The 25,495-nt window shown below is 41.0% G+C and overlaps 1 protein-coding gene across 1 annotated transcript in view; it reads left to right on the top strand.

Moving 5' to 3' along the window:
* The window catches only part of LOC138505067 (mucin-5B-like), a 490,455-nt gene that overhangs the window by 15,495 nt on the left and 449,465 nt on the right, over nucleotides 1–25,495 (top strand). The window contains exon 2 of the mRNA XM_069625390.1: nucleotides 6,425–6,638. Within this exon, the coding sequence (XP_069481491.1) occupies nucleotides 6,425–6,638 (214 nt within the window). The remainder of the gene's footprint in view (nucleotides 1–6,424; nucleotides 6,639–25,495) is intronic.

Below are 25,495 nucleotides of genomic sequence, written 5' to 3'. Positions count from 1 at the left end.
AAGGTTTTCAGCGCTGGTGTGATGTTTTCTCTTTTAGGTAGTTTAAGGAGCAGTCTGGCCGCTGCATTTTGTATGGTCGTTCAGGCATGCCTAGATATAAGCTATTGCCGTAGTCTAATCTTGACATGACATGAGCGATGACAGTAATTGTTTTGTTAGTGAATGACAGGCATGGTATGATCCTTTTTACTGCTCGCAGGAGAAAGAAGCATTTCTTGATTAGGGCATTTACTTGTGGCTCTCAGGTTTTTTACAATTGATGATGGGGCTTGGGTTTCACCAAGGTATGTTGGCCAGGGGATGTAGTGGTTGTCTCCTATGTTTTTTTTAAATATCATTATTTCTATTTTGCCTGGGTTGAGTTTGAGGTAGTTTGAGTTCATCCAGTTGTATATTTCACAAAGGTAGTTCTCTAATGTTGAGTTTTCTTCTTGTGACTCTTGTATTTTATAGACTGTGTGTGTCGTCAGTATAGTTCAAACAGGTGAGGTTGTGTCTTTTGATGATTTTGAGTAGTTGAGACAGGTAGATGTTGAATAGTAGTGGGCAGAAGGATACTCCTTGTGGGACTCTGCATGACGATTCTCTTGGGTCTGATTTGAAAGGTTTCATCCATATTGTTTCTGTTCTGTTTGTTAGGAAGGATTTAATCCATAGTAAGGCGTTGTCAGTGATTCCAAATTCTTCCAGTCTCATTTGTATTTGAATTTTTTTATTTGTAAAGCGCAACCAAGCCCTGAGGCATCTGGGCACTAATATTACAAGTTACACACGCACGAAGATACAGTAATAACATAAGTAATGCCGTCGATATTGAATGATGTGAATAAAGTACCTAATTTATTCAATTTGGCTGTTGACCCAAGGAGGAGAAGTTCGGTCTTGTCGTCGTTCATGATGAGGATGTCGTAGTTGACTGTGTCGAATGCCTCAGAGAGGTCTTGAAGTATCAAAGCTGTGCTGTTGTCTGAGTCTGCGTTTGCTTTTAGGTCATCCCAGATTGAGAGAAGTGCTGTTTCTGTTCCTCTCATCGGTCAAAAGCCTACTTGTGCCGGGTTTAATAGGCAGTGTTCTTCTGTGAATTCTTGGGGTGTTCTAAATATGTGTGTTTCCAGGAGTTTAGCTAGGTACGGGATGCTGGAGATGGGTCTGTATTTGGAGAGGTCCTCTACGTTTCCTGCTGTAACCTTGAGGAGCGGGTTGATGTATGCTGATTTAAATGATTGTGGCACTTTCCCTGTTGAGATAGATTGGTTTGAAAATGTTCCTTTAGTATTTCATGGTCTGTTCCTTGTGAGAGGTTTGATTTTTGATTTGTAAATGTCAGGCGGGCAGGGATCCACGGGGGAACCTGATATGTTGCTTTGATTTACCAGTTTAACAAATGTGTCCACTGATATATGCGGGAAGCTTCAGAGTTTGTTCCGGCGTTCCTCGTAGCGGTGTGTGTCTTCAATATTGTGTTTGCATGGTCTGTTTTCTATGGTTTGTTGAATGGTCATGATTTTGTTTTTTTAAATGGTCTGCAAGGTCATTCCATAGTTTCTTTGATGATATTCGAGCGTTGTTGCAGGCGGTGGGTATTTTATTTCGTTTATGATTTGAAGAGTTCTTTTGGGGTGTTTGGTGCTTTGAAGATTCTGTTGTCGTAACATTTCCTTTTTGTATTCGCTTTTTGTATGAGCGGGTATATTGTTGAAGTTTGAATTTCTTTCCGCAGTCTTTATTGATCCTCCAATTTCCTTTTCATGGCGCCGAGTAGTGGGGGGAACCCTTTTGCCGTTGCTCTTTTTAGGGATGGACGAAAAGGTTTTTCTTTGGCTATCTCTTCTATTGTTGTTGTGATCCAGTTACAGAGTAAATCTATTTTAGTGCCCAGGTCAGCTTTGTTCATAGTTGTCGCTTGTGGTTTTGTGATCTCCAGTAGTTCCGTTAAGTTTGGAGTTTTTTTTATGGTTCTCCAGTTTCTTTTCATGATGATCAGAAACTTTCTCTGTAGCTTGGTTATTGGGGTGGACAGCGTGATTAGAAGGGGATGATGAGGTGGTCGCTCCAGAGGATCTGAATTGGTGGTGCCGTGGTAATGAGTCTTTTGTTGGTGAAGATTGCGTCTAGTGTATGTCCTGCCATGCGGGTTGCTCCTTTGACTAGCTGATGTAGTTTTATTATTGCTAGTTGGCTGGCAAGAGATGTTTGTGTGGTTGTGGTTTCTTCATCGAACCAGATGTTGAAGTCTCTGAGGATAATCAGGTGGTTATGCTCGATAGCTAGGTTGGTGATTGCTTCCGTGAAGGTGTCTACGAAGGCTGCATCATAAGTTGGCGGTCTGCATACCAGTATGAATTTCATGTTTGTTCTGGGGTTTGTTGACAGGTGGAGGATTAAAGATTCACATTTATCAATGTTTAATGGGTCTTCCACTTTCTTTTCCAGGTGTTCCTTGTGGATGATTGCCAGTCCACCGCCTCTTTTGGTTTTCCTGTTTGCTTGGATGCACTTGAAGGTATCAGGCAGGCAGGTGTTGAGAGTGATTTTGTAGTTGTCATCTAGCCATGTTTCAGTTACAAATGGGATGTCGATGCCTCTGTCACTTAGGAGGTCGTAGATTTCGGTGGCATGTTTGGACTTTGACCATGCGTTAATTAGGTTGCAGTGTATCTTTTTGGTGTGGTTTGATTTATTTTTTGTTCCCTGTTTTGATTTGTGGGTGTTCAATTGGAGTGCTTCCATGTTGACTCTGGTTGGTTAAGGTTCCATGGAGGCTACTTTGTCATTGAATTGGTCTGTTAGATTGATAATTGGGTTGCTGATTTCTACTGCTTCGTCATCTCCTGTCATTTGATGTGGGTAGCGATAGTGCCCTTCTGTTCTTGTGATTTAAGGAGTTAGGGGATTGGCGTCATCCCATTCACTTCTTGGGTCCTCCCGTCTTTTGTTTCGTTGTTCGGGGGAGTTATTTGTCCCTCTGGAGATATTGGTGTCGTTGAAGTATCTAGGTTCTTCGGTTCATGCGAGGTACGGTGTAAAGTATAATGATTTATCTCTTACGATGTTTGTTCTGTTGATTGTTTTATTTGGCGGTGTGTTTTGTATTGAAGGCATCCTCTACTTCGGGCAGTTGAGCTTGTGTATCCGTATTATTTGTACTGTATTCCTGCTGTTTTTGTCAGCGTCCAATTCTATGTCTGGCATTTTGGGTCCTCGGTTGTAGGAGTTGGTTTGGGTGTTGAGTTTAGGGGGCTGTTGCCTAACTGTTGTGCCTTGTGCTAGGTTAGTGTAGAGTTGAATCCTTTTGTGTTCTGATGTCTGGATGCTCTCCAAGGGTGTCTCTTTTTTCAGTCGGTTTGTTAGGGGTGTTCTCCTTACAACAGGAGGGCTATGCCAGGGAGTGCCGGAAGTTAGATGGATGGGACGGTTGGTTATGGGGCTGTGGGGTGCAGGTTAACTAGGGTGGAGATTATGGTTGTAATTAATGGCTTTGGTGGCTGCTGGGTATTGTAGGGTGTCGGGTTCCTAGGTCTCAATGTGGCAGGTACTGAATGTCCAGAGGTTGAGAGGACAGGAGGAGGGGAGCCTAGGTTTCCCTGGTGGGTTATAATGAGATAATACTCTTGGATGTAGGATATCAGATGATGGAAAGGAATCAAGGTTTACCATATATGTTGAAAAATAACTATAGGTCTGTGTGATGTTCAGTAGCTGGACTCCTTCCGAGTCTACAGAGCTACCACATAGCGGCACAGTTAGCCCATACTCTTGGCTAATGACCTCTGGGCGTCCTAGATGGGTAGAGATGGAACAATCTCGTCTGCCGCTTCCCCTGCGTTTTCTCCCATATATCTCACCCCCGCTGCAGCAGAATTGGAACAACCTGCTATTGTCTACCAAACACACCCTGAGCGCTTGGGACTGGCTCTTCAACGCAAGGGGATTCCGAGAGGCCTGGGCCACTGCTCTCTGGTTTTCAAGAACCTGTCTTTCTCCCCCGGAACTAACCCCCACAAATTTAGAAATTGGATTGCGGGAGGCCTCGAATCACTGGGCCAGCTCTTTGTGGAGGGTCGCCTCGTATCTTCGAACAATGCAAAGAAACCTTTCAGCTTGAGGAATCAGACATATTTTCCTACTTTCAGCTTCGTCACTGGTGTTCCCACGCCCAAACTCTCCAAGCAGCAACACGCACCCCCACCTCCCTCGAATTGACCATGCAAGAACTTCTGGATTGGGGGAGGATTTCTGGTTTATACAAACGCTTCCTGGGTGACTTCCTTGCTTCCAAGACGCATGCCATGGCGCAATGGGAAGCAGACCTAGGGCACCCAATGACAGACCAAAATTGGTTCGACATATGTACACAAACCCACTCATCAGCTTCCTGCATTACAAACAGGGAATGCGCATACAAACTTTTGTTGCGTTGGTATTACCCCCCCTGCGGCTCCACCACATGAACCAGGCCCTAAATCCAACTTGCTGGAGACTCTGCGGTCAACCCGGCTCCTTCTTCCACATGTGGTGGTCATACCCGAAGATACAACTCTTTTGGAAACACTGCTTATCCACTATTGAAGATATCACCCATGCAGTAATGCCACTGGAACCTGAACCCATCCTCCTGGGATCTCCGGCCCCAGGGAGCTACCCCAGACTGGGAAGGAGAGCTAAGCTACTGACCCAATGTTTGCTAGCGGTGAGAATTGTGGTCGCCCGCCCATGGAAATCCACTGAAGGACCCCTTATGACACTGTGGTGGGGAAAGATGTGGGACATCCTGACTGCGGAAAAGGTATCTGCGGCCAGAGCCGGACTTCTGCATCGCTTTCAGGATGTCTGGTCTCCATTCATGTATTATGATAGGAAGTTCCTGGCTTTAACCTACAAACCCCGTAATACCAAGAGGTTCCTAGAGGGAACGGAAACCTCACGAGAGGAGGAAGGTGCCAATTCAGAAACGGGAACTTCAAGCTCTTGAAACTCTGTGGGGGGCATGAACGCGGGTGGGGTTGGGGGGGAGACGGGGAGATACGGTAAACTGTATACTATGTTTTAAGGATAATTAATCTGTTGTCACTCTGTTCTGTTTTTTTCGTGGGAAAGAGATTGAGAGTCCTATATAGTGGGAGAGAGGCCTAGGCTTCACAATGCAGTATGGTACAGGAGAACAAACCTAGATTTAAGAGTCCTGTATAGTGGGAGAGAGGCCTATGCTTCACAATGCAGTTTGGTACAGAAGGACACACCTAGATTGAGAGTCCTGTATAGTGGGAGAGAGGCCTAGGCTTAACAGTGCAGTTAGGTACAGGAGAACACACCTAGATATGACAGTCCTGCCTGGTGGGAGAGAGGCTTAGGGTTCACAGTGCAGTTTAGTACAGGAGAACACACTTCGATTGAGAGTCCTGTAGAGTAGGAGAGAGGCCTAGGCTTCACAGTGTAGTTAGGTACAGGAGAACACACCTAGATTTGACAGTCCTGTATATTATGAGAGAGGTCTAGGCTTCACAATGCAGTCAGGTACAGGAGAACACACCTACATTTAAGAGTCCTTTATAGTGGTAGAGAGGCCTAAGTTTTGTATGACAGTGTCTGTATATGTTGTGAATTGTTTCTACCTTATGCATTGATGCTGGTTGATGGCACCCTGTTCGTCGTGTGTCATGCCAGGGTACTGTGGCTGGCTGCAAATGCTGGTTTGGGTGGGGATGCCTTTCCAACCACTACTTGTTGGCTGTTCTTGTGGGGCGCTTGTTGCTCTGTCTGGGGACTTAGGTGGGGCACTGTGGGTTCAGTGCGTAAGGCTAACTGGGTGGAAGGACATGCTTATACGTGGATAAGTGCCACTGGAGAAGGGGAATGTAGGTTTTAGGGCTTGGTGAATGTTAGTGGCTGGCCCCTGGCCTCCCCTGCTGACACCTATTAACACTGTCTTGAGCTGCTGCTTTGGAGCCACCCTTTGCCTTGGGGCCCTTAGCCACCGGGCTGCGCGGGCATAGGGCTGCCCTGGGATGCTGTGTTAAAAGTGGCGAAGGACCAATCAGCGGAGGAGGTGGGAGGAACCAGGGCCAGGCTGGAAAGCAGGGGAAGGGAAAAAGGGATTACACGTGCACAGGTGTGCTGGATTAATTTAAAGGCTGCATACGAATTCAATTATTAAATGTAATAGGGCCTAAACAAGCTCTCTCTTACCTTCAGGAACCAGTGGAAATGTCTGGAAGCGGACCGCGTGGGGCTTGGGCCTCATTTTTTAATGAACAATTTTAAAAAAAATGTGAGCTTACCCTCGTACCTAGAGATTTTATAATGTTCTACACTAATATCTGAAATGAACTGTATAATTTGGGCCTCCACATATGTATTACTTATTCATAAACATTCACAGAAATTCAATAAGAGCAGTTTTGCTAATATTCATCCCTCTGAACAGGAACACATCTGCGCATCAATATGGAGTGACCCTGCATTTGACAGCTGCCAAGGGCTGGTGGGAATCAAGCCATATATCGAAGCTTGCACCCAGGACCTCTGCCAGGGCGTGGGAGATGTCTCATTCTGCCTGTGTGCTACTGTGACTGAATACTCGAGGCAGTGCACCCATGCAGGTGGGAGACCTAAGAATTGGAGACGGCCAGACCTATGCTGTAAGTATCTCTGGATAATGATTTAATGTGGACACGATAGATCTGTCCAACAGGCACACCTCTGACATTTTCAGCAGACCAAAATACTGCACAGCATTGTAATGAATAGTGTTTCATTAATATCCCACATGAAACATGCAGGAATTGTTCATAATGCTCACAGTTCTCACTAGCAAACACATCCATCTAGATGATGTCTCACTGACATACAATAGGTGTGAAATAAGATAATTTTATGCATAATGAAAAGTCCTTTATAACATTTTCACCTATCAGTAGATCATTTTTAAGAACCAAACTGCTAATTTCAGAAGATTAAGTTAACTTTGATAATGTGTTTCTGTGTATGCAGTCTCATTTGAATGGTTATTTGAATGATGATTAAGTTGATCCAAAGTTAGGACCAGGAGAGCATAGTATTCTTGGCTGTCTAGTGTATATATGAACTTGACATTCAAGTTGGTTTGATTGGTGTGTGCAGGTAGTTCTTGTCTATGCTCAGACAGAAGGTACTTTGAAGACACTTGAAGCTTTTTTGATGCATTCCAGGTTGAGTTTGCATATGGCTATTCCAGTGGGTAATGGTGCAAACCAATGACGAGCCATTCTATTTGTGTAGCTTCCATGTGTGTTGCACTTGTTGAATTAATAGCATAGTTTGGTCTCGGTCGAAACCCCCAGAACACTACAGCTAAAGAGCAAAGGATATGGGATTGATATTCCCCTTTTAATTTGTGCAGATCATTGCAGTTGTACTGTCAAACAGCAGGACAAATTTGGACTGGAAAGTTGAGAGAAAATATTCATAAGCCATCAAATGTTTAAATTCTAAATTCTCAGGTGCAGGACATTTCCTTCAGCATGCGCAAAATGTATATAGATGGTATGTCTTAGAAGCGGAATGTACACAGTGCGGCTTGAAACGGAACATGCTTGTGTGTATGCGCATATGTGACATCATGGGCGGAGAATGAGGTTGACAGTGGCATTTTCACAGCACTATATGCAAAAGGGCACCAAGCAGCAGGGTTATTTTTGAGCTGCTGTGTTGCCAGCCTGCCAACTCGGGAGAACTAATTGAGATACACTGGTAGAACTAGAACTCAGAGAGCTGGAAGTCTGAAACTGGATACAGGCACCTTCTACTGGTGAAGTAATACCATGCTGAAAGCACTAGTTGTGAATGGTGAGCACATTTTATTTTCATCTGCATTCACCCGAGTATCATGGCCTGTGGCCGAAGTTGGAAGAGATTTTGGATGTGAATGATCTGAGATTCACTTCTGTGTGATACCACTTTTTTAATAAACTTAAAATACCTCTAAAATCCTCTGTCCTTTTTCACAAATCTCCCACCATTGTGCAACTAACTCAACCCCAATTTTGATTTTGCCAGAGCCTCCTTGCAGAGGTTCTCTCTCTCTATTAAATACCAGATGCCCAGTTATGACAATCAAGTAGAAGATAACATGTGGATCACTGTCTAGTACTATCTTACGTTTTTGATCCCCTTGAACCTACTAGGACCTCATTTTATTAGTGCATTGTCAGGGTTTCTACTTTTGTGTTCTCGCTTCCGCAATTTCATTGGAGTCAGTTGTACTGGTAGGTGCTGGCTAAGTAACTGGGACACAGTCGAGAAATGTTGAGTGTGGCATATTGAGCATTTTGCCTGAGTTGAGAGACTTGAGTAGAACTCAAGTATAACATCTCGGTTCATAGAACATACTTGCATACCTTAATCATCCCAACCGAAGTTCTCCTTTATCAACATTGGAAGGTTGAAAGGGATTCAGACCTGCGATCTGCATATCACACATAGATCAACCAATTGAGCTATCTTACTGGTCTTAAATGAAGGTAAACAAACCTCTGAGCTATATCTTGTGCAACAAGAATAAAAACATTCTCACAGGGAGTGAACTGACCACTAGTATTACCAAAACCACTGAAACAGAGATTGATGTGATGCTCTGTGAAGAGGTGTTTCTTACATCCATAACAAAGGACAAATGTAACAATATGAGACATTTGCAGGTGCAAAACTAGAAGAACAAGATAGCATATTTCAATAAACAATTGTCACCACATGATTAAAGTAACACAGTGATGAAACACAATAACTTTTGGGAGAGGAAGTCCAAAACATTTGATGATTATCTGCCTCACAGATGCCATCAGAGGTAGTGAGAGATGTATGAACAATGTAGCCTTATAGACCGACTGATGTGTCATAATCGCCGAATTGTGACCCATCACTACATTAAGGTCTATAAGGCTATTAGCACATGGTGTTTTGGAGTTTTGGTGGTGAAAACGTTATTTTAAGTGAATAAAGTAAATAGCCAAACTCAGTAAATTAAATGTGGTTTAATTTGGAAAGATTAGATAACAAAGTTACCTTCACAAGTTAAGTATTTTAATTACACTGTTTACTTTTATATGATGCCTAATGCATGCTCATGTTAAACCAACTCCAGTTTAACTAAGAAAGTGAATCATGTTTAGCTATCTCTTTGGCGTGTTAATTAGGGAGTTGCCGTGAAAAAATACCCCCCAGAGAGGTATTGTCTTGTTGAAAGTCATGAGGCATGGAAATGTCATTGTGGGTTCCCTGTCCGTTTATGAAATCAGAATGTTCAGAGGTCAGTACATAGCAGTAGTTATTGGCTGTGCTCTCAACATTCTGAGGTTATGAGGAGGTTGATAACGAACTCCATGCGCTAATAAAGAATGAGTGCATGATTAAAGCTTATTTTTTCTATCAATATGAAAACATTTTCCCAAAAGAACTGACCCGCTCAAGTGAGCAACATCTGTCCACATCTGCATCACTCTAAGCTCTTCATCTAGTCTTAAATTCACTAGTAAGACTGTTTGAACCAATTTCACAGATGTGCCAGCAATATTGTTATAATACACAAAACCAGGAACTAACATTGAACATTACAAGTTAGAATAAATGCAGCCTCTGCCAGACACCTGAATAACATCTACTCATCATTCTTCCAGGAGAGGTCTTACAACCTCTGGTAAAACAAACAATAGTGAGGGGATAAACAAGTCTTTGGTGCAGGTTGTGGGGAATATGTTTCATATACTATATAATGGCAAAATGGATCTAACTGGTAGTAGAACTCTGGGAATACAAAATATATTTTTTAAAGATAGTAAAGTAAAATAAATGGACCCACCCATGAGGACCAATAGCAGGCTAGAAAAATTAGCACACCCTGTGGAGACATTAGTATCACAAAAGACAAAGCGAAACATAACTTATTAATTATTATTATTATTATGATTATTATTAGTATTATTATAGGAGTATTTATTGAGCACAGACCTAGCTTTGGGAAGCAACAGACGGATTTACCATCATAGGGGGAAGAACACGTTGGGGCAAGCAGTGAAACAAGGCAACGGGGAGCTAACAACAGGAGACGGCGGGAAATGTGGCAGCAAGGGATCTACAAGCATCCAGGGGAGGAAACAGTTGGGAGCAGATCACCCAGTCTCAGGTACTGTTGGGAGTAGAGGGAGTGGAGACCTAGGTGCTGGGGATGATCAATCCCTTAAGGATGAGGGTCTTACGCTCCTTCCTTAACTGTAGAAGCAAGGAGCTGAGTCTGATTTTGGTGGAGAATATGTTCTAAAGTCTGAAACCCTCTTCAAGCCTACCTTCTCTCCCTGGATATTCTAACTCAACCCTTTTCCCAAGCCAGCTGACTTTCAAGGAACTCTGGTATGCAGCACCCTGGTGTGAGGCTGATTTTGTTATGTCATTGCAGCCTTTGAAGCACTGACTCCCAGGGGATTACCTGTTGGCAGGTCCTGTGCTTTGAGGGTAGATGTTACCCTTCCTCCCTGGGAACAAAGATGCAGCATACTGGCTATTTCCTCACTAGCAGGAGTGGAGATATCCAGCATAACTGTGAATACATATTGTCCTGACATAGTTGGCCCTGGGCTTACAGAGTTGACACATTCACGATATCAGATTGTTGCAGCTTACATAATTGTACCTCATCATACCACAGCCAAGCATTTTTTGTAGAGATTTAATTGCCACCAGACTGATTAAGGCAGACAAGTATTAGAATTTATATTAAAAGTGCAGAAGTTAGAATGCTACCTCTGCCTGCAAGGACTTGGGGTCCAGCAGGTGTTAGGGATTCATATGTGACCTTTGAACGCCCACTGTGTCGGGAGACATGGATGGCAGGAAACCGGTGCAGCAAAGGTACATGTATGCACTATGCTTTCGGCATCTGCTATCCAGACCCCTGTTTTATTAAATCTGGATAGCAGACCACCATTTCAGAAACAGAATTACCTGCATCATTGTATATTCATAAAAATAAAAAAAGGCTAGGGCATTCACACCTGTACCAGATGGCAGGCCCTCTTCATCTCCCCTGATATCCTCATACCCTCTTCTTCTGATCTGTTTTCTAATATGTTTCCTTATCTAAAGTTGCACCAATGATACACTGTCCACCTACTTTCGTCCCATACTCCTTTCCTTTCTCCTCTCTTCCTTCTGTGGTTTATTTACCAACCTCTTCCAATGCCACCTTTTCTTGTGTCTCATCCTCCTTCGCTCTTATCTCTCTTTTTTAAATGTCCTCCTTCCCCTCCAATACTTTCTTTCCAACATTCTCCACTACATATGTCTGGTGCTTTTCATTCTCATCTACTCCTCCTTGATACTGTAACCATTCTTTTGTCTTTCTCCTCTTTCCGCCTTTGTGTTTCCAGTTCTTTCAACTCTCCACGTCCTTGTCTCACTTTCCTCCTCCTCATCCATCCTCTACTCTTCCTCCAGCTCCCTCTTCTCCCTTTCATCCACTTCATCTCCCCTCCTGTTTGCTTCCTGCCACTCTCTGTTCCTTGTCAGTCCTGCACAACACCACCTTCCTCCCACAAAACATCTCATCGAGCATTCATTGAATGCTGCACATTGTTATACCTTTGTGGACTAGCCTGCAGAGCACTGGAATCCTTCATCTCGCTCCATTGTGCAGCTCAACCCATTAAGCACAGTGATTTCTTCACAGCATTCAATCTGATCATTCTCCTTGTATCGGATTGGCCCAATTGTCCCAGTGCAGATCCTTGGAACCAACATTGAAGAGGTTCTTCTGCCATCTTGATTAGTACAAGCTTGAAGCCTTGGTTTAACACTTGCCCTTATTCTTTCACACCCACAAGCACTCTCGATCCCAGCTCACCATCAGACATGAAAGCCAGTAGAGTTGCCCTGTCCACTTTCAGCTATTCTTAAATTGTTAATGGGCTACAAGGCAGAACCTTATGTTCTCCTAGATTCACATGGGTTCCATTGCTCTTGCAGGCTATTCACCATAGGAATATGGAAATGCATACAACCCACTCTATGGATACCTGGGAATGCACATGCATGCAATGTGAAGAACGATGTCATGATCCAGGGGTTATAGTTCTTATTCCTTACCAACAAGGTGAGGGAAGCCTGGTCAATAATGAGCCAGGATTGAGCCAGGATTGTCAGCATCCACACACTGAATGGCCCGGTACTTAAACTCTATATTAGCATAATTATTTTCATACTGTGTGTTTTTCACCCTCCCTGTTTATGTGACAATACTGGTCATACGCCCACCCCAGAAGAACCTGTCTGTGAAATAAAGGGCATAGGGATGTCAGACATAATTACGTTTTTGTGCTCTCATGAAAATCTGATACCAATTTAATGACCCCAGATAACAATTGTCTTCTCTCGGGGTTTACCAAAACGGATCCAAAAAATGGGCACTGGTTGGCAGCACAGACCTGCATTTTTGCTTACTGACAAGCAGCAGACTCTAATGGACAGCTTTTGCTATTTACTTCTGAACAAAAGTATTTACTGCCCTCTGGAAAGTGGGAAAATGCATTGGGGATTAGATCTAGGGGATGTATGGTCATATGGAGGACGTTTCAGTTGGTCAGGATGTTAAAGTTACAGTCCCAACACTGCTGTGCTGTCAGCACCTTAACTTGTGTACGACAATTATTTATTTGAACTATGTCTCTGTTATCAGTACAGTTATCTGTATCTGTGAATATTTAGGTGATTAGAACTTTGATGGGGTGTTTCCTTCTTTAAGGCCACACAAAGCTCTAGCTACAAAGTCTGACTTTTTCCAAGACAATTGACACTTGCTTGATATTTTTGGTGTCTGCTATATTGACACACACAATAAATGATTCACTGTTTTGTGAATATTCAAATTTTCTTAAGATCATGCATGACAAAAAGCTGGAAGGTTGTGCAAAACAATTACTATAGGCAGTAGCCTTATGACAGAATGCCATCTATTGCATGTCTTTATCTGCAAAAAAGTGAGGTGGCATAAAATAGAGAATGTTGGACAACAAACTATTTTTCATTCAGGTACTTTCAATATTCTTTTTAGAATATGAACAATTGATGTTTTTTTTTTTAATTCATGTTTTTATTTATTAACGTGTCAATTGGTTAGTTAAAACCTTATGCACGAAAAATAAAATATCAATTATCTTAACATATAATATATATATATATATACATACAGACATACAATAATAACATAGAATACAAATTCATCATATAAATCCTAATACAAAATGAATCCTCATAAAATCACAATATTAAAATACAGTCATCATTAATCTTGACACATCATGTAAAAGCTCTTTTCCAAACATAATATGCGGCCCAACATACATCAGTGTTTTAGCTGAGAAAATAGCAGTCCAAAATAAAATTGATCCGAAGAATCCGTCATAAAATCACAGACTAAGTTCTTATATCCCCTATGATAATAGTCCTGCAAACAATAGGATGAGGTTAAAATGTGTCTAGCTGTTTATATTTTGCACTTGCAAAATTTACATTTTCTACCTTCGCATGGTACAGATGTCCAAGCCCCTGTATACTCATAACAAGGTTAAATGTTAAATAATAAATCTTTTAAAATCCTGAATACAAAATTTGAATAGATACGTACAAGGTTTCACTATCTTAAAACTTTGCCTAATATAAAGTGCATATTGTTTCTTGTTACTTAAAATCCCCACAGTATTGATTATGTCCCCCTCTAATTCCTTCCTTTTCAGCTGATTAAAAAACTAGGGCTATATGAATTTTCCTGTGGAATAGTCAAACAAATATCCTGCAAAAAGGTCTGTACCGTTGATTGCAACATCAACATTAAATGGTTGTTTTGTCCACCATTGGTAACCCTGGCTATGATTCCAAAAATACTTTCCTGCTTCATTTGAGAATTGTTGGGTATTTTGTGGAGATTTGGGGCCTGACGGTATTTTATTACCGCTGAAAAATAACTTAGCAATAATCACTCTTTGTATTCAGATTTGGCCATGTGCAACAATAATACAATGGACATGCATTATTTCAGCACCCAGACCTGCATATTTGGTATACGTGGTTGGTGGTATTTTGGTGAGCATAATTCTCTTGTTTTATTTGTGGCCCCAATGTCCAGAATCCCTTATCTTTGCTTAGATTTTTCGTGTGATCACTAGAGAGACCTCAGACCTGCATTCTAGGAATACCACATTTCCAGTGATAGTGTTGGTGTGCCACCATGGGCGAACTCACTGACTTATTTACGACAGAGAGCTATATGTGGTAGTCTTGTGGTAATTTCCACTACCTTATATACGGTAGGGAGCTATGTTCAGAGAGTCTCTCTTCCCGTTGGCTCATGTACCTCCAACAAGTTATGCTACAGTCACTCACAATTATTCATACTGATTCTGACATGCACACATCTGTCTTAAAATGACCATTGCACTGTTTAAAAATCTCCCCACATCATCGGCATTGTAATGGTAAATAGAAAATAAAACACCCATCTGTTTTCAAATATTTTCTGTATTATAAAAGCTGCATTTAGACACGATCTCATTCTTTACAGAAATAAATAAAATGGTACAGTCAAAGCATTGTCTATGACACACTGCAAAGAGCGTGGCGGAGAACAGAATTCAAATTGCAACATTGGTATTTGATTAAGACACGCACAGGAATCCTACACTGACTGCATATTACCGTACACACTCAGCTCCCACACTTCTCATTACCTTATCTTTTTAGTTGTTCTCTTTGTGAATGTGGCTCTCTTGGATTAACTCCAGCAAAAAGGAACGCTTGCCTTCTCAAGCCGGGGTCATTGCCTGGAATTCTCAGCTTTTTCAGATAGGAATGCCTCAGCCAGTGGAAAGGTTTTTCTTTCAGCTCTCCCCAATCTCGACTGCAGCAGGACACAGGAATCTGCATTCAGTCAGGACCCCACAGCCAGGTCTTCTCCCCAGTAGTGCAGAAAGATGTCTGCCTGTCTTTTTCCCTGATACTGCCCACTAAAACTTTCCTCTCAGCCCTCTGTATGACGTGTCCCAATGAAATCCATCATCTCTCATCCTCCTACTCTTCAACAATAGCTTCGCTTATACATTTGCAATTGTTGCAAATCTGACTTCCTTCTCCTGCAGTTACTGTGCACAAAAACACGGAGAATCAGGCAGAGAAGAGAAGAGAAAAAAATCTGCACACACATTTAAATGGTTTTCAGAGTATGCCTAATTCTGCAGTGGAGAACACATTTTATTAGTGGGTTATATTAAAATAAGGTTTTATTAGTCAGGTTAATGGTTAATAGGTTAGCTGTTAATTTTCAAATGTGTCTCTAGCAATATAGGCATTTCAGGTGAAAAATAGTGTGCATTTTTAAATGAACACGTGTGCTTTTAACTGTAAAAATAGATTTGCATCTTATATGTTAAAATCGTTTTTGACTGAATAGCCTGTCTTTCCTTGTTAATCTGGCAACCCATATAGCAATGCACCGCACCCTTGTGGTGGTGGTGCTGCAAAAAAAAATTTTGCTACTTGTGCAGTATTGCTGTACTCTGTACTGTAACACGCCAAATATCCTTACATATACCCTCCTTTTGTTTTTAGAACTTGGCTATAATCCAAGCCAATTCCTAAAAACAACTTGTTCTATTTTTTTTTACAATATAGCAATCCAACAAAATGAATATTCATGTGCATCAATGAAAATTTGCAATCAACATTTCATCTGAGTCCATCAGTTCATAAAATGTTCCACATTTGCCTTCTCAGTGGAAGTGGCATTACTTTAAGTTTAAATTTTCCAAGTCAATTAAAAACAATGAAATAAAACAACTAACTAAAACAAATAAGTAATATAACAAGTTAAAATAAATAATTAAAATAATAAATACGTGGAACTTCATATGCCGGAACTTTTGTTTTGTCTCTTTTGGTATGTCCCGACCAGCGATGTTATTCGGTTCATTCGAGTACTCTTTCATCTTGGCAATCTTGAATCCACAGTAGTCATCTCTTTTGGCATTCCGGTTATTTTGTCTTCACATCCACCTGGAGGCAGGCATCTTTTGGTTTTCATCCAGGGGACTCCAGGACTCCATCGTCTCCCGTGGCCTCTGATCCCGGAACCTCCGACCAAATAATGTTAATTGTCTAAATCAAAATAGAAAATAAACAGATTAAGTACATAGCACAATACTAACTTCATCCTTTTGCCAAAAATAAAACATGCTTGGTAAAAATATTTCTTTTCTTTTTTTTTTTCTGAAATTAAACACAAGTTAAAAGAAAACAAACACATATAAAACAGCATTCAATATTTAATACACTTTCTCTCTGCACACCAACCACGAGCTTCCGTTATATGTGCATTTATTTATTTATGTATTTATTTATTTATTTTATATATTTTTACATATATTACAGTGTTTATGTGCCATCATAACAATCAACTTTTTTTAACTTCTTTGTCACTGCCTCCTGATTACACCCATTTATTTTCTCAAGGGACTCTATCCGTTTCCACATGCTCAAGCTGCCTGATCTCATGTCTGGGATGGCATGGTTTGATTTGATTTACATGGACAAACTGCTCTATTGCTGTTTCACCTTCATTTTTCAAAATTTTATACACTACAGGAGAGACTTTATCTATAATTCGAAATGGCCCCTGCCAGGCTGCTAGAAATTTAGAATTTTTCTGTTTACTTTTTCCAAAATGAAACTTGTACACCTGATCCCCTACATTGTATTCCTTTACTGATGTCTTTTTGTCATAATATGACTTAGCACTGTCAGCAGCTCTTTCCAGATTTCTCTGCACAAAAGCAAATGCATGTTGCAAATGCCTCCTCAGTTCATCAATATATTCATGAACCGTGGATGCACTCACTAGAGTTTGCTCATGTGTTCTGTATAGTAGGTGTTGTGGTAACACCATTTTCCTACCTGTTAAGACCTCATGGGGGCTAACACCTGTTGCTTTGGCAGGAGTCGACCTGATTGCCATCAGAACCAATGGTAAACGCAAATCCCAGCTGGAACCTGCTTCTGCCACAAATTTCTTTAAAATAACCACAACAGACCTATTGCTTCTTTCAACTGTACCTGAAGATGCCGCCCGATATGCGATATGTAGTTTCCTTTTCACACCTAGTATTTGCCATACCTTGCTCATTAGAGTACTTGTGAAATGACTTCCTCTGTCTGACTCAATTCTTTGCGGCAACCCAAACCTTGAGAACACATGGTTCACCAGTAATGTGGCTGCTGTTTGCGCACTACAATCTGGTGCAGGAATGCACTCAATCCACTTTGACATCAAACATACCACACTCAAAATATAACGGTGTCCCCTGCTCGACCTTTTTAAAGGACCTACATAGTCTATTTGCAAATCTGACCATGGGAGAGTTAGGCCTCTTTTCATCAATGGTGCTCTATGCATTGGTGAAGCAGGTTTAAATTGGGCGCATACTAGACATCCTCTAGTATATAATTCCACATCTTGGGACATATGAGGCCAGTAAGCATAATCTTTTAGTATTTCTAATGTTTTTTGTGAACCTCTATGGCCTGCAGTTATGGCATCATGTGCATGGTGTAGCATTAGTCCTCTGAATGAAAGGGGTACTACCCACTGTATTTGCCCTGTTATGGACTCTCTAATCATGAGCCCATCCTGTAATCTAATTCGTGTTTTGTTCTTTACTAACACCCTCAACTCTTCTTTTCCCATACAATCTTTTTCTGTTACAGGATTTTGTTCAGGATCTATCAAATGATTATAATAGATTCCCAAAATTTGATCATTCTTTTGTGCCTCAATCAAATCTTGGTCTGGCGTGTCATGACTCCACTGCACCACCGGTTGATCTACCTCCTTTGGTGCTTTAGAACGTGTGACTGCATCAATTTGTATTTCACCCATTAAATAATCAATAGGTAGCAATTCTCCCATCACAGCCCCAATCTTAGCCAGATGGTCTGCCTTATCATTTCCCTCCTTATCCTCTCCTGGTGTTTTTAAATGCCCACGAATTTTTCTCCAGTATATTGTTAAATTATTTTCTGACACCAATTTGTCTATGGCTTGTATCATTTTTCCATGTTTAAGTGGCTTTTTGTTGTATGTAACCATGCCTCTTGCTTTCCAACCAGGCAAATACTCCACAAAGCTATTCCGTGCATAGTCAGAATCAGTCACCAGGACAATTTCACTGAACTTTTTATCAACTGCAGTAGCAATTGCTTTATAGATGGCTGCCAATTCCGCCACCTGACTGCTCCTATCTCCAATCCTCATCCCTATACTAGGAACGCCTTCACATTTCAACCAGACATTTCCTATTCCTGCCACTAATTGTTTATTACTGTCATTTTCAATGTGAAAAGCACAACCATCCACATATACAGTTGGCAAATCCTTGCATGTTTTTTCATCAAAAGCTTTGTGTGGTGATTGTTCAAATTCCTGTAAACTAGCTTCCACTTCCATTTCATTTGGTATTTGTTCAGCTGCACAGTCATGTAAGTCAGCTAACCCTTGAGCAATTGGGCTCTTTTTATTTTGTCCATATCTTACTTCTACGGGAAAACCTTGTAATGCCAGCGTCCATGAAGTGATTCTGGATTGCGCTAGATTGCCTGATCTAATTCTTTTACTCTCTAAAAATTGCAAAGGTTGATGATTTGTTTCAATAATCACCTTTTCTCCCTGAACAATGGGGCGAAAATGTTGTAGCGCCCACACAGTGGTTAATAGGGCCTTCTCACATTCATTAAATTTCATTTCAACTTGGGAAAATGCCTTACTTGCATATGCAATGGTTTTGTGATTCAAATCGTGTTTTTGTGATAACACTGCTGACATACAATGTTCAGAAAAGCCTATTTCTATAAAGAAATCCCTGTCCTTTATGGGGTATGCTAAACATGGTGCCTTTACAAGACATTCCTTCAATCTAGCCACTGCATCAGACTGCTCTCTTTCCCATCTCCAGGGAGTATTTAGTTTAAGCAGTTTAGTCAATGGTTGAGTGATTTCTGCATAATTCTCAATGAACTTTCTGTTATAGCCTGTCATCCCTAATAAACTTTTTACTCCTTTCACATTTTTAGGATCTTTTAATCTTTGTATGGCCTCTATTTTCTTCCTTTGTGGATTTAGCCCATGTTCAGTCACTTCATGCCCTAGAAAGTTCACTTTTTTCTTGCACCATTGTGCTTTTTGCAAAGATACTTTGGCGCCTGCTTTCTGCAATTGGCCAAGCACATGTCTTATTTCATCAAAATGACTTTTAAGGTTTTCATTTTTTATCAGGACATCATCCACATAAACTATTGTTCCTCTTTCCGCTGCATCTGGCATGGCCTTTCTCAAAAATATGCCAAATTCACTCCCACTATTGATGTACCCGAACGGAGCTCTAAGCCAGGCATATTGAGTCCTGTCAAATGTAAAGGAAAATAGGTGTTGTATCTCCTCTGCCAATGGCACACACCAATATCCAGATGTGAGATCTAATGTGGTAAATACATTTGAACCATGTATCTGAGCTAGGCCCTGATCAATTAATGGTAGTGGCCATCTAGATACTGGTACTCTTTTATTTAACTCTCTTAAGTCTGCACACAGCCGCCATTGACCATTTGGCTTTAACACACCTAAAATAGGCGTATTGGATGTGCTATGAATGGGCCTAATTATTCCCCGTGATTCCAAATTTTTAATAATCTCTGCCAATGATTCTAAACATGCCAGCGGTAGTCTATACTGGCGTACAAACACTGGATTTCTGCTACAACCTTCTGGTAGTGTGGCCACATGTAAATCAGTTAAACCACAATCATAAGCATCTTTTGCAAATACATCCTTAAACTCCATAAATATTTCCCTCAGGTCGTTTCGATCCCCATCGCTGTCACATGCATCCGCTAAGGAGATCTGCTCTTCTACCATTCTGGAAAATTCTGGAAACTCTTCTGGTAAAGGAATCTCAGCGCTTTCCTCTAACTGTGTGGCTGTGTCTTTGTGTAGAGCTGCCACTTTCAAATATTTTGGCATATCAGCTTCCACTTCAATGGGCTGATTTCCTGTTTCATTTTCATTTAAATTAAATATTATGCAATCCTCTTGATGGCAGCACACTGTCTCATTTGAATCATAAGGATACACAGAATGAATTTTAAATATTCCTTTGGGCTGAGAGTCCAGATGTTCTGGCAACTCGCCCTTGGCATCTACATATTTTTCAGGAATATTCCCAATCACCATGTTATTTAAATCTGCCGTATAATGTGATTTTTGTATGGCCATTCCTAATGGGGAGTTTTCCTCTAAATGAATATTCTGACAACCTTTATTATTTACCATGATTTTTACAGATCCCTCACCAATGTCTACCAATGGAATGTATTCATAATCCAGGCCTTGCTGTTTTATGGATTCATTCAGGCATACAAATGCATCAGAGCCTTTCATCTGCTGTCCATTTTTGCATTTCAGTGTTATTGCAAACTGTTTTGTAAATGCAGGAACAATAGTATTTTTCCTCATTTGTAATTCGACTGCATAAGGAACTAGTTGTGCACAATGATAAGCCCTTCTTTTGTCTTCAAATTCAGGTGCCGGACCACCTAGGCGTGACCATATTTTTTTGATTAAGGAAATCTAACACCATACACATTCTGTGCATGATGTCATTGCCCATGTAAAATTCATTTTGTGCTCCACTCACTATCCATACATTATGGTAAATTATTTTCTGCCCAATGCTAATTTTAAGCATGCATCTGCCTGCAATTCGGTTTTCAAAGTCTGGACTGTCCAACCCAGAAACATATTGGTTTTTAATCCTAAATTTCGGGATTTCTTCCCTCTCCATAATTTTTTGCAACAATTTCTCATTAATGAAACTCCTTTCATGTTCAAGCGCTAAAGTGGCTTTTATTGTTTTAAGATAATCATTTATACCAACGTGAACCCATGGTTGCTCATCTTCCATGTGTATTTCTGCCAGAGTGGTAATGTGTTTTTCTGAATCTGTTTTAGGAACAATATTCTGTTTGCATGTTTTCTCTTTTAAATAGAAACGTAATGTGTGTTCGTCTATGGCAGTCCGCCAATCTTTCCTTGGGTCCAAGTATATTTGTACAGGTAGTTTTTCATTGTCGCTCTGATCTTTGTCTTGACACATTAATATAACAGTGACACTAGGTATGCAGCTATTCTGGAGATATACCTCCACAGCATCATTTGTTTTGGCAACGGTGTGACATTCTTTTATATTGCTGTTTTGTGATTTTAGTTTCTTAGGCCTCAATGGTTTTTTGGTTAAGGACCACAGCACTCCATTCACCCCATCTATGAGAGGAGACAATCTTTTCAGGCAATCTGTCCCCATCAGAAATGGAATTTCACAAATAGATGTGATCAATACCTCTTGTTTCATTCTGTGCTTTCCTATTTTTATGTCAACCTCAGTTACACCTATGATGGGCACCTCCTCCCCATTAAAGTTATGCACTGGGCCTTGATTTGCCTTCACTGTGATCTGACTCTGTGGAGGCCTCCCTTCATTGATACTCTTTACCAGCTCCTTGGACATAATTGTGGCCTGTGCGCCAGTGTCAATCATAGCGAAGGTGTGGCATTTTTCTTCTACAGTGATGGGTGCATAATATCTGTCCTCAACTTCCTCTAATACACATAAGAAATGTGAATTCTTACTGATTTCAGGGCTCACCTTTCTCAGGTCTTTTTCACTTTTGGCTAAGCACATTGGTAAATGAAAAGACATTTTTCCCTCCTTTTTACCCATTTCTGTGCGAGATATTTTATTCATTTCTCCATGTTCAGAGGTTTTTTGGAGTGTGGCCACTGTTCGCCCATCCATCTGGGTAACATCAGAGACCACATTACAACCTCCCAACTGAACATGTGTAACAACATCATTCAGCAATTTGTCATTTTTTAATTCTGTGCATTTGTGATCATTTAGTGTAATACCAGCCCTTGCAGCCTCTTCAAGAATATGTGGCTCAAAGAATTCTTCAGGTGATTGACTTGTACCCTCCTTGTGAGTATTTCCTTTTTCTGTCTGTGTTTGGTCATTGTTTTGCTTGCCCAGGGAAGGAGCTATGGCATCCCCACTTACTCCCTGTTCACTGGTATTCCCCATGCATGAGTCATTTTTCTTAAATCTGTCCCTTTGTTCTTTTGGAATTCCTAATGTTTCTTTTTCATTTGTGTAAATCTTTACTGTTTTATTTAGCTCTAAGTTAAACCGTACCTCTTTTTTAGAAGTATTTGCACTTTCTATCACAATTTCATTTACTGGTACTTTCATTTTTAATCCATTAGGCATCTCAGAGTCGTTCTGCAAAATTATATCAGAGCAATCTGTCATTTTGGCACTGCAGTTATCATGAGTACTTAGTCACTTTTCGGAAGCCCCCCGGTCATTGCTATGGCCATCAGCCCCCTCTTTGGAAGGTTGTTTTTGCGCTGTATAGAGCTTTCCTATTTGCTCAGCTAACATTTTCACTTGGGCCTCAAGGCACTGGAACCTTTCCATCTCTCTAGGATCCTCTTTCTGTGGCCTAGGTCGATATTGGTTGTTTTCCCCCTGATTGGATCTATTCTGATACCTCTCAGGTGATTGATACCGGTTGGGATGGTTTCTGAACTCTTGATTCATTTGTGGAGGGGAGCGGGTTGCACCCATCCTTTGATTATAGTCCCCTGGTGGGGAATCATTGTACTGGCGTGGACTGTAGTTCACGTTTTGCCTCATGTCCTGTCTCTCAGATTGTGGGTACTGGCCCCTATGTTGATTTCCATTATCAGTAAATCGATCCACATATCGGGGCCTATCCTGATTACCATATATCATGGTGTTGGGATCAAACCTACTCTGTGTCCCCAATGACTGGTAGGGACCATCATTTCTTTGATCTTGATTTTGTCTCTGGTTATTGTTCATACCTGCCATATCAGGCCGATATCTTACCCGGGGTCTATCCCCTAAATATCTAGGGCTGATGTAGCTCTCTCTATTACTAGGATCATGTGTTTGGAACATTGGTACAGGAAATGGCGATCTTTGTTGATTACCCCTTTGTTCAGGTGTCACATTATTTTTACCTTGGCTTTGAGCAGACTCAAGGGACATTTTGGCTGACCTGATTTCCATTACTGTGGCTGAGGGTTCTTTAGATTTAGGCCTAGTATCTTTCATTTTATCACTTTCTCTACCCTGACAATAGAGTACCTCATATAGCTTTGTGCTTTGATGTACAATCCATTCAAGGGACTTGTCACGGTCAAATTCACGGACCAATTGGGATATGATGTCTTTCTGTAGCCCATAGAAGTATGCAGTTTTAAACTCATTGGAATTTGAGTCAAAAGATACATCAAAGCGAGAGAATGCTCTTCTTAAGTCTTGTAAAAATTGGCGAGGGGATGTATTAGGTCCAGCAGTAATTGTGTACGCGACTTTCTTTGCCTCCTGCAATGACTGAAAAGGAGAAAAATGACGCCTAATTTCTTTTTCAAACTCCAGCCATGTCATATTCTGCTGTTCATTTAATCCCCTTATGATGCTGGCCGTCGGGGCATCTAAAGTTAAATGAAAATATTGTCTGTACTGTTCCTTAGGTATCTGGAGTGCTTTAAAAATGTCATGCACCGCTTCTAAGTGATCCTCAATGCAGCATTCACCTCCCTTTTTAAATGGTTTGATCAGGGCTTTAATGGATTTCATTATTTTTATGGGGCTACTTGTTGCAATACATGGAATTGCACTATTTTGTGAGTCAATCCTGTTTTCAGGTGTATGAGATTGGTGACTGCCCCCAATGGGAGTATCAAATCCCCCAAGGGCGCTGCAACCAAGTTCAGTCACCGGCCCAGTCACTGGGGCACTAGCTCTTTGTGCAGAGCTAGAATTCACCTCCACTCCATTGAATGTGGTACCCTGCCGCCTCTCCTGGGACCTGGGAATGCACATTTGCTGTTCTAAGTCCTTACACTTTTTAAGGAGTCTAGTTGCTTCATTCTGCAAATAATTATTTTCATCGCTCATTTTATTAATCGCCTCCTGCATGTCGCACATTTGCATTTGGCATTCATTGAACTCTTTATTTCTTTTGTCTCTTTCTTGAATCATTTTAATCATTTCTTGTTCTGCACTCTGGAGATCACCTTCTTTTTCACAATGTTCTTTTTGTAAAATCTGCATTTCTGAAACAACCTCATCTTTATCCTGCCTAATGTGATCCACTAAGGCTTTTAAGTGTGTCAATTCTTGCTCACTATCTTCAAATTGTTTCTTGCTTTTGGATAACTGAATATCAAAGTCTCTGCATTTTAATTGCATGTCTTTTTGTCATACATCCAATTCTGCTCTCAACATTTCCTGATTTTTACTTGCCCCCTCTAATTCAGTCTTTAACGTGTTAATTAGCTGAGTATCATTCTCTTGCATTCGCAGGGATTTGTTTAAAATAAACCATATTTTGCCGCATAGCCGTATTAAACAGTCTTTCTCTGCACTTTTATCGGCTGCATTCAATAATCTTGTAAGGCAGACCTGAATTATGCTGCCTTCTGCAAAAATATTGTCTAGTTTTTCTTTCTGCACCTCACCCTGAATGCGGTTACTCCATTCTAACGTGCTATTCGAAGACCAATTCCCATGTGCAAATAACTTTGCCTCTAAATATTGCACTAGATCTGAGAATGTGGTTTCCCTTTGTGACATTCTGAAATTCGTTTTTAGTGGCACACTGCTATTATAAAATGGGTTCCCTTTAATGTGCAAATGGCAGTGTGAGACACGCTTGCCACGCCCAGTAGGTACTCTATGATCACTTTCCCGGCCTGCAACGCACCATAAATATGTTGGGTATTTTGTGGAGATTTGGGGCCTGACGGTATTTTATTACCGCCGAAAAATAACTTAGCAATAATCACTCTTTGTATTCAGATTTGGCCATGTGCAACAATAATACAATGGACATGCATTATTTCAGCACCCAGACCTGCATATTTGGTATACGTGGTTGGTGGTATTTTGGTGAGCATAATTCCCTTGTTTTATTTGTGGCCCCAATGTCCAGAATCCCTTATCTTTGCTTAGATTTTTCATGTGATCACTAGAGAGACCTCAGACCTACATTCTAGGAATACCACATTTCCAGTGATAGTGTTGGTGTGCCACCATGGGCGAACTCACTGACTTATTTACGACAGAGAGCTATATGTGGTAGTCTTGTGGTAATTTCCACTACCTTATATACGGTAGGGAGCTATGTTCAGAGAGTCTCTCTTCCCGTTGGCTCATGTACCTCCAACAAGTTATGCTACAGTCACTCACAATTATTCATACTGATTCTGACATGCACACATCTGTCTTAAAATGACCATTGCACTGTTTAAAAATCTCCCCACATCATCGGCATTGTAATGGTA

Source organism: Ambystoma mexicanum, chromosome 11, assembly GCF_040938575.1.
Source record: "Ambystoma mexicanum isolate Mex_15411 chromosome 11, UKY_AmexF1_1, whole genome shotgun sequence".
Lineage (NCBI taxonomy): Eukaryota > Metazoa > Chordata > Amphibia > Caudata > Ambystomatidae > Ambystoma > Ambystoma mexicanum.
This window is presented reverse-complemented; position numbering and strand designations above follow the sequence as displayed.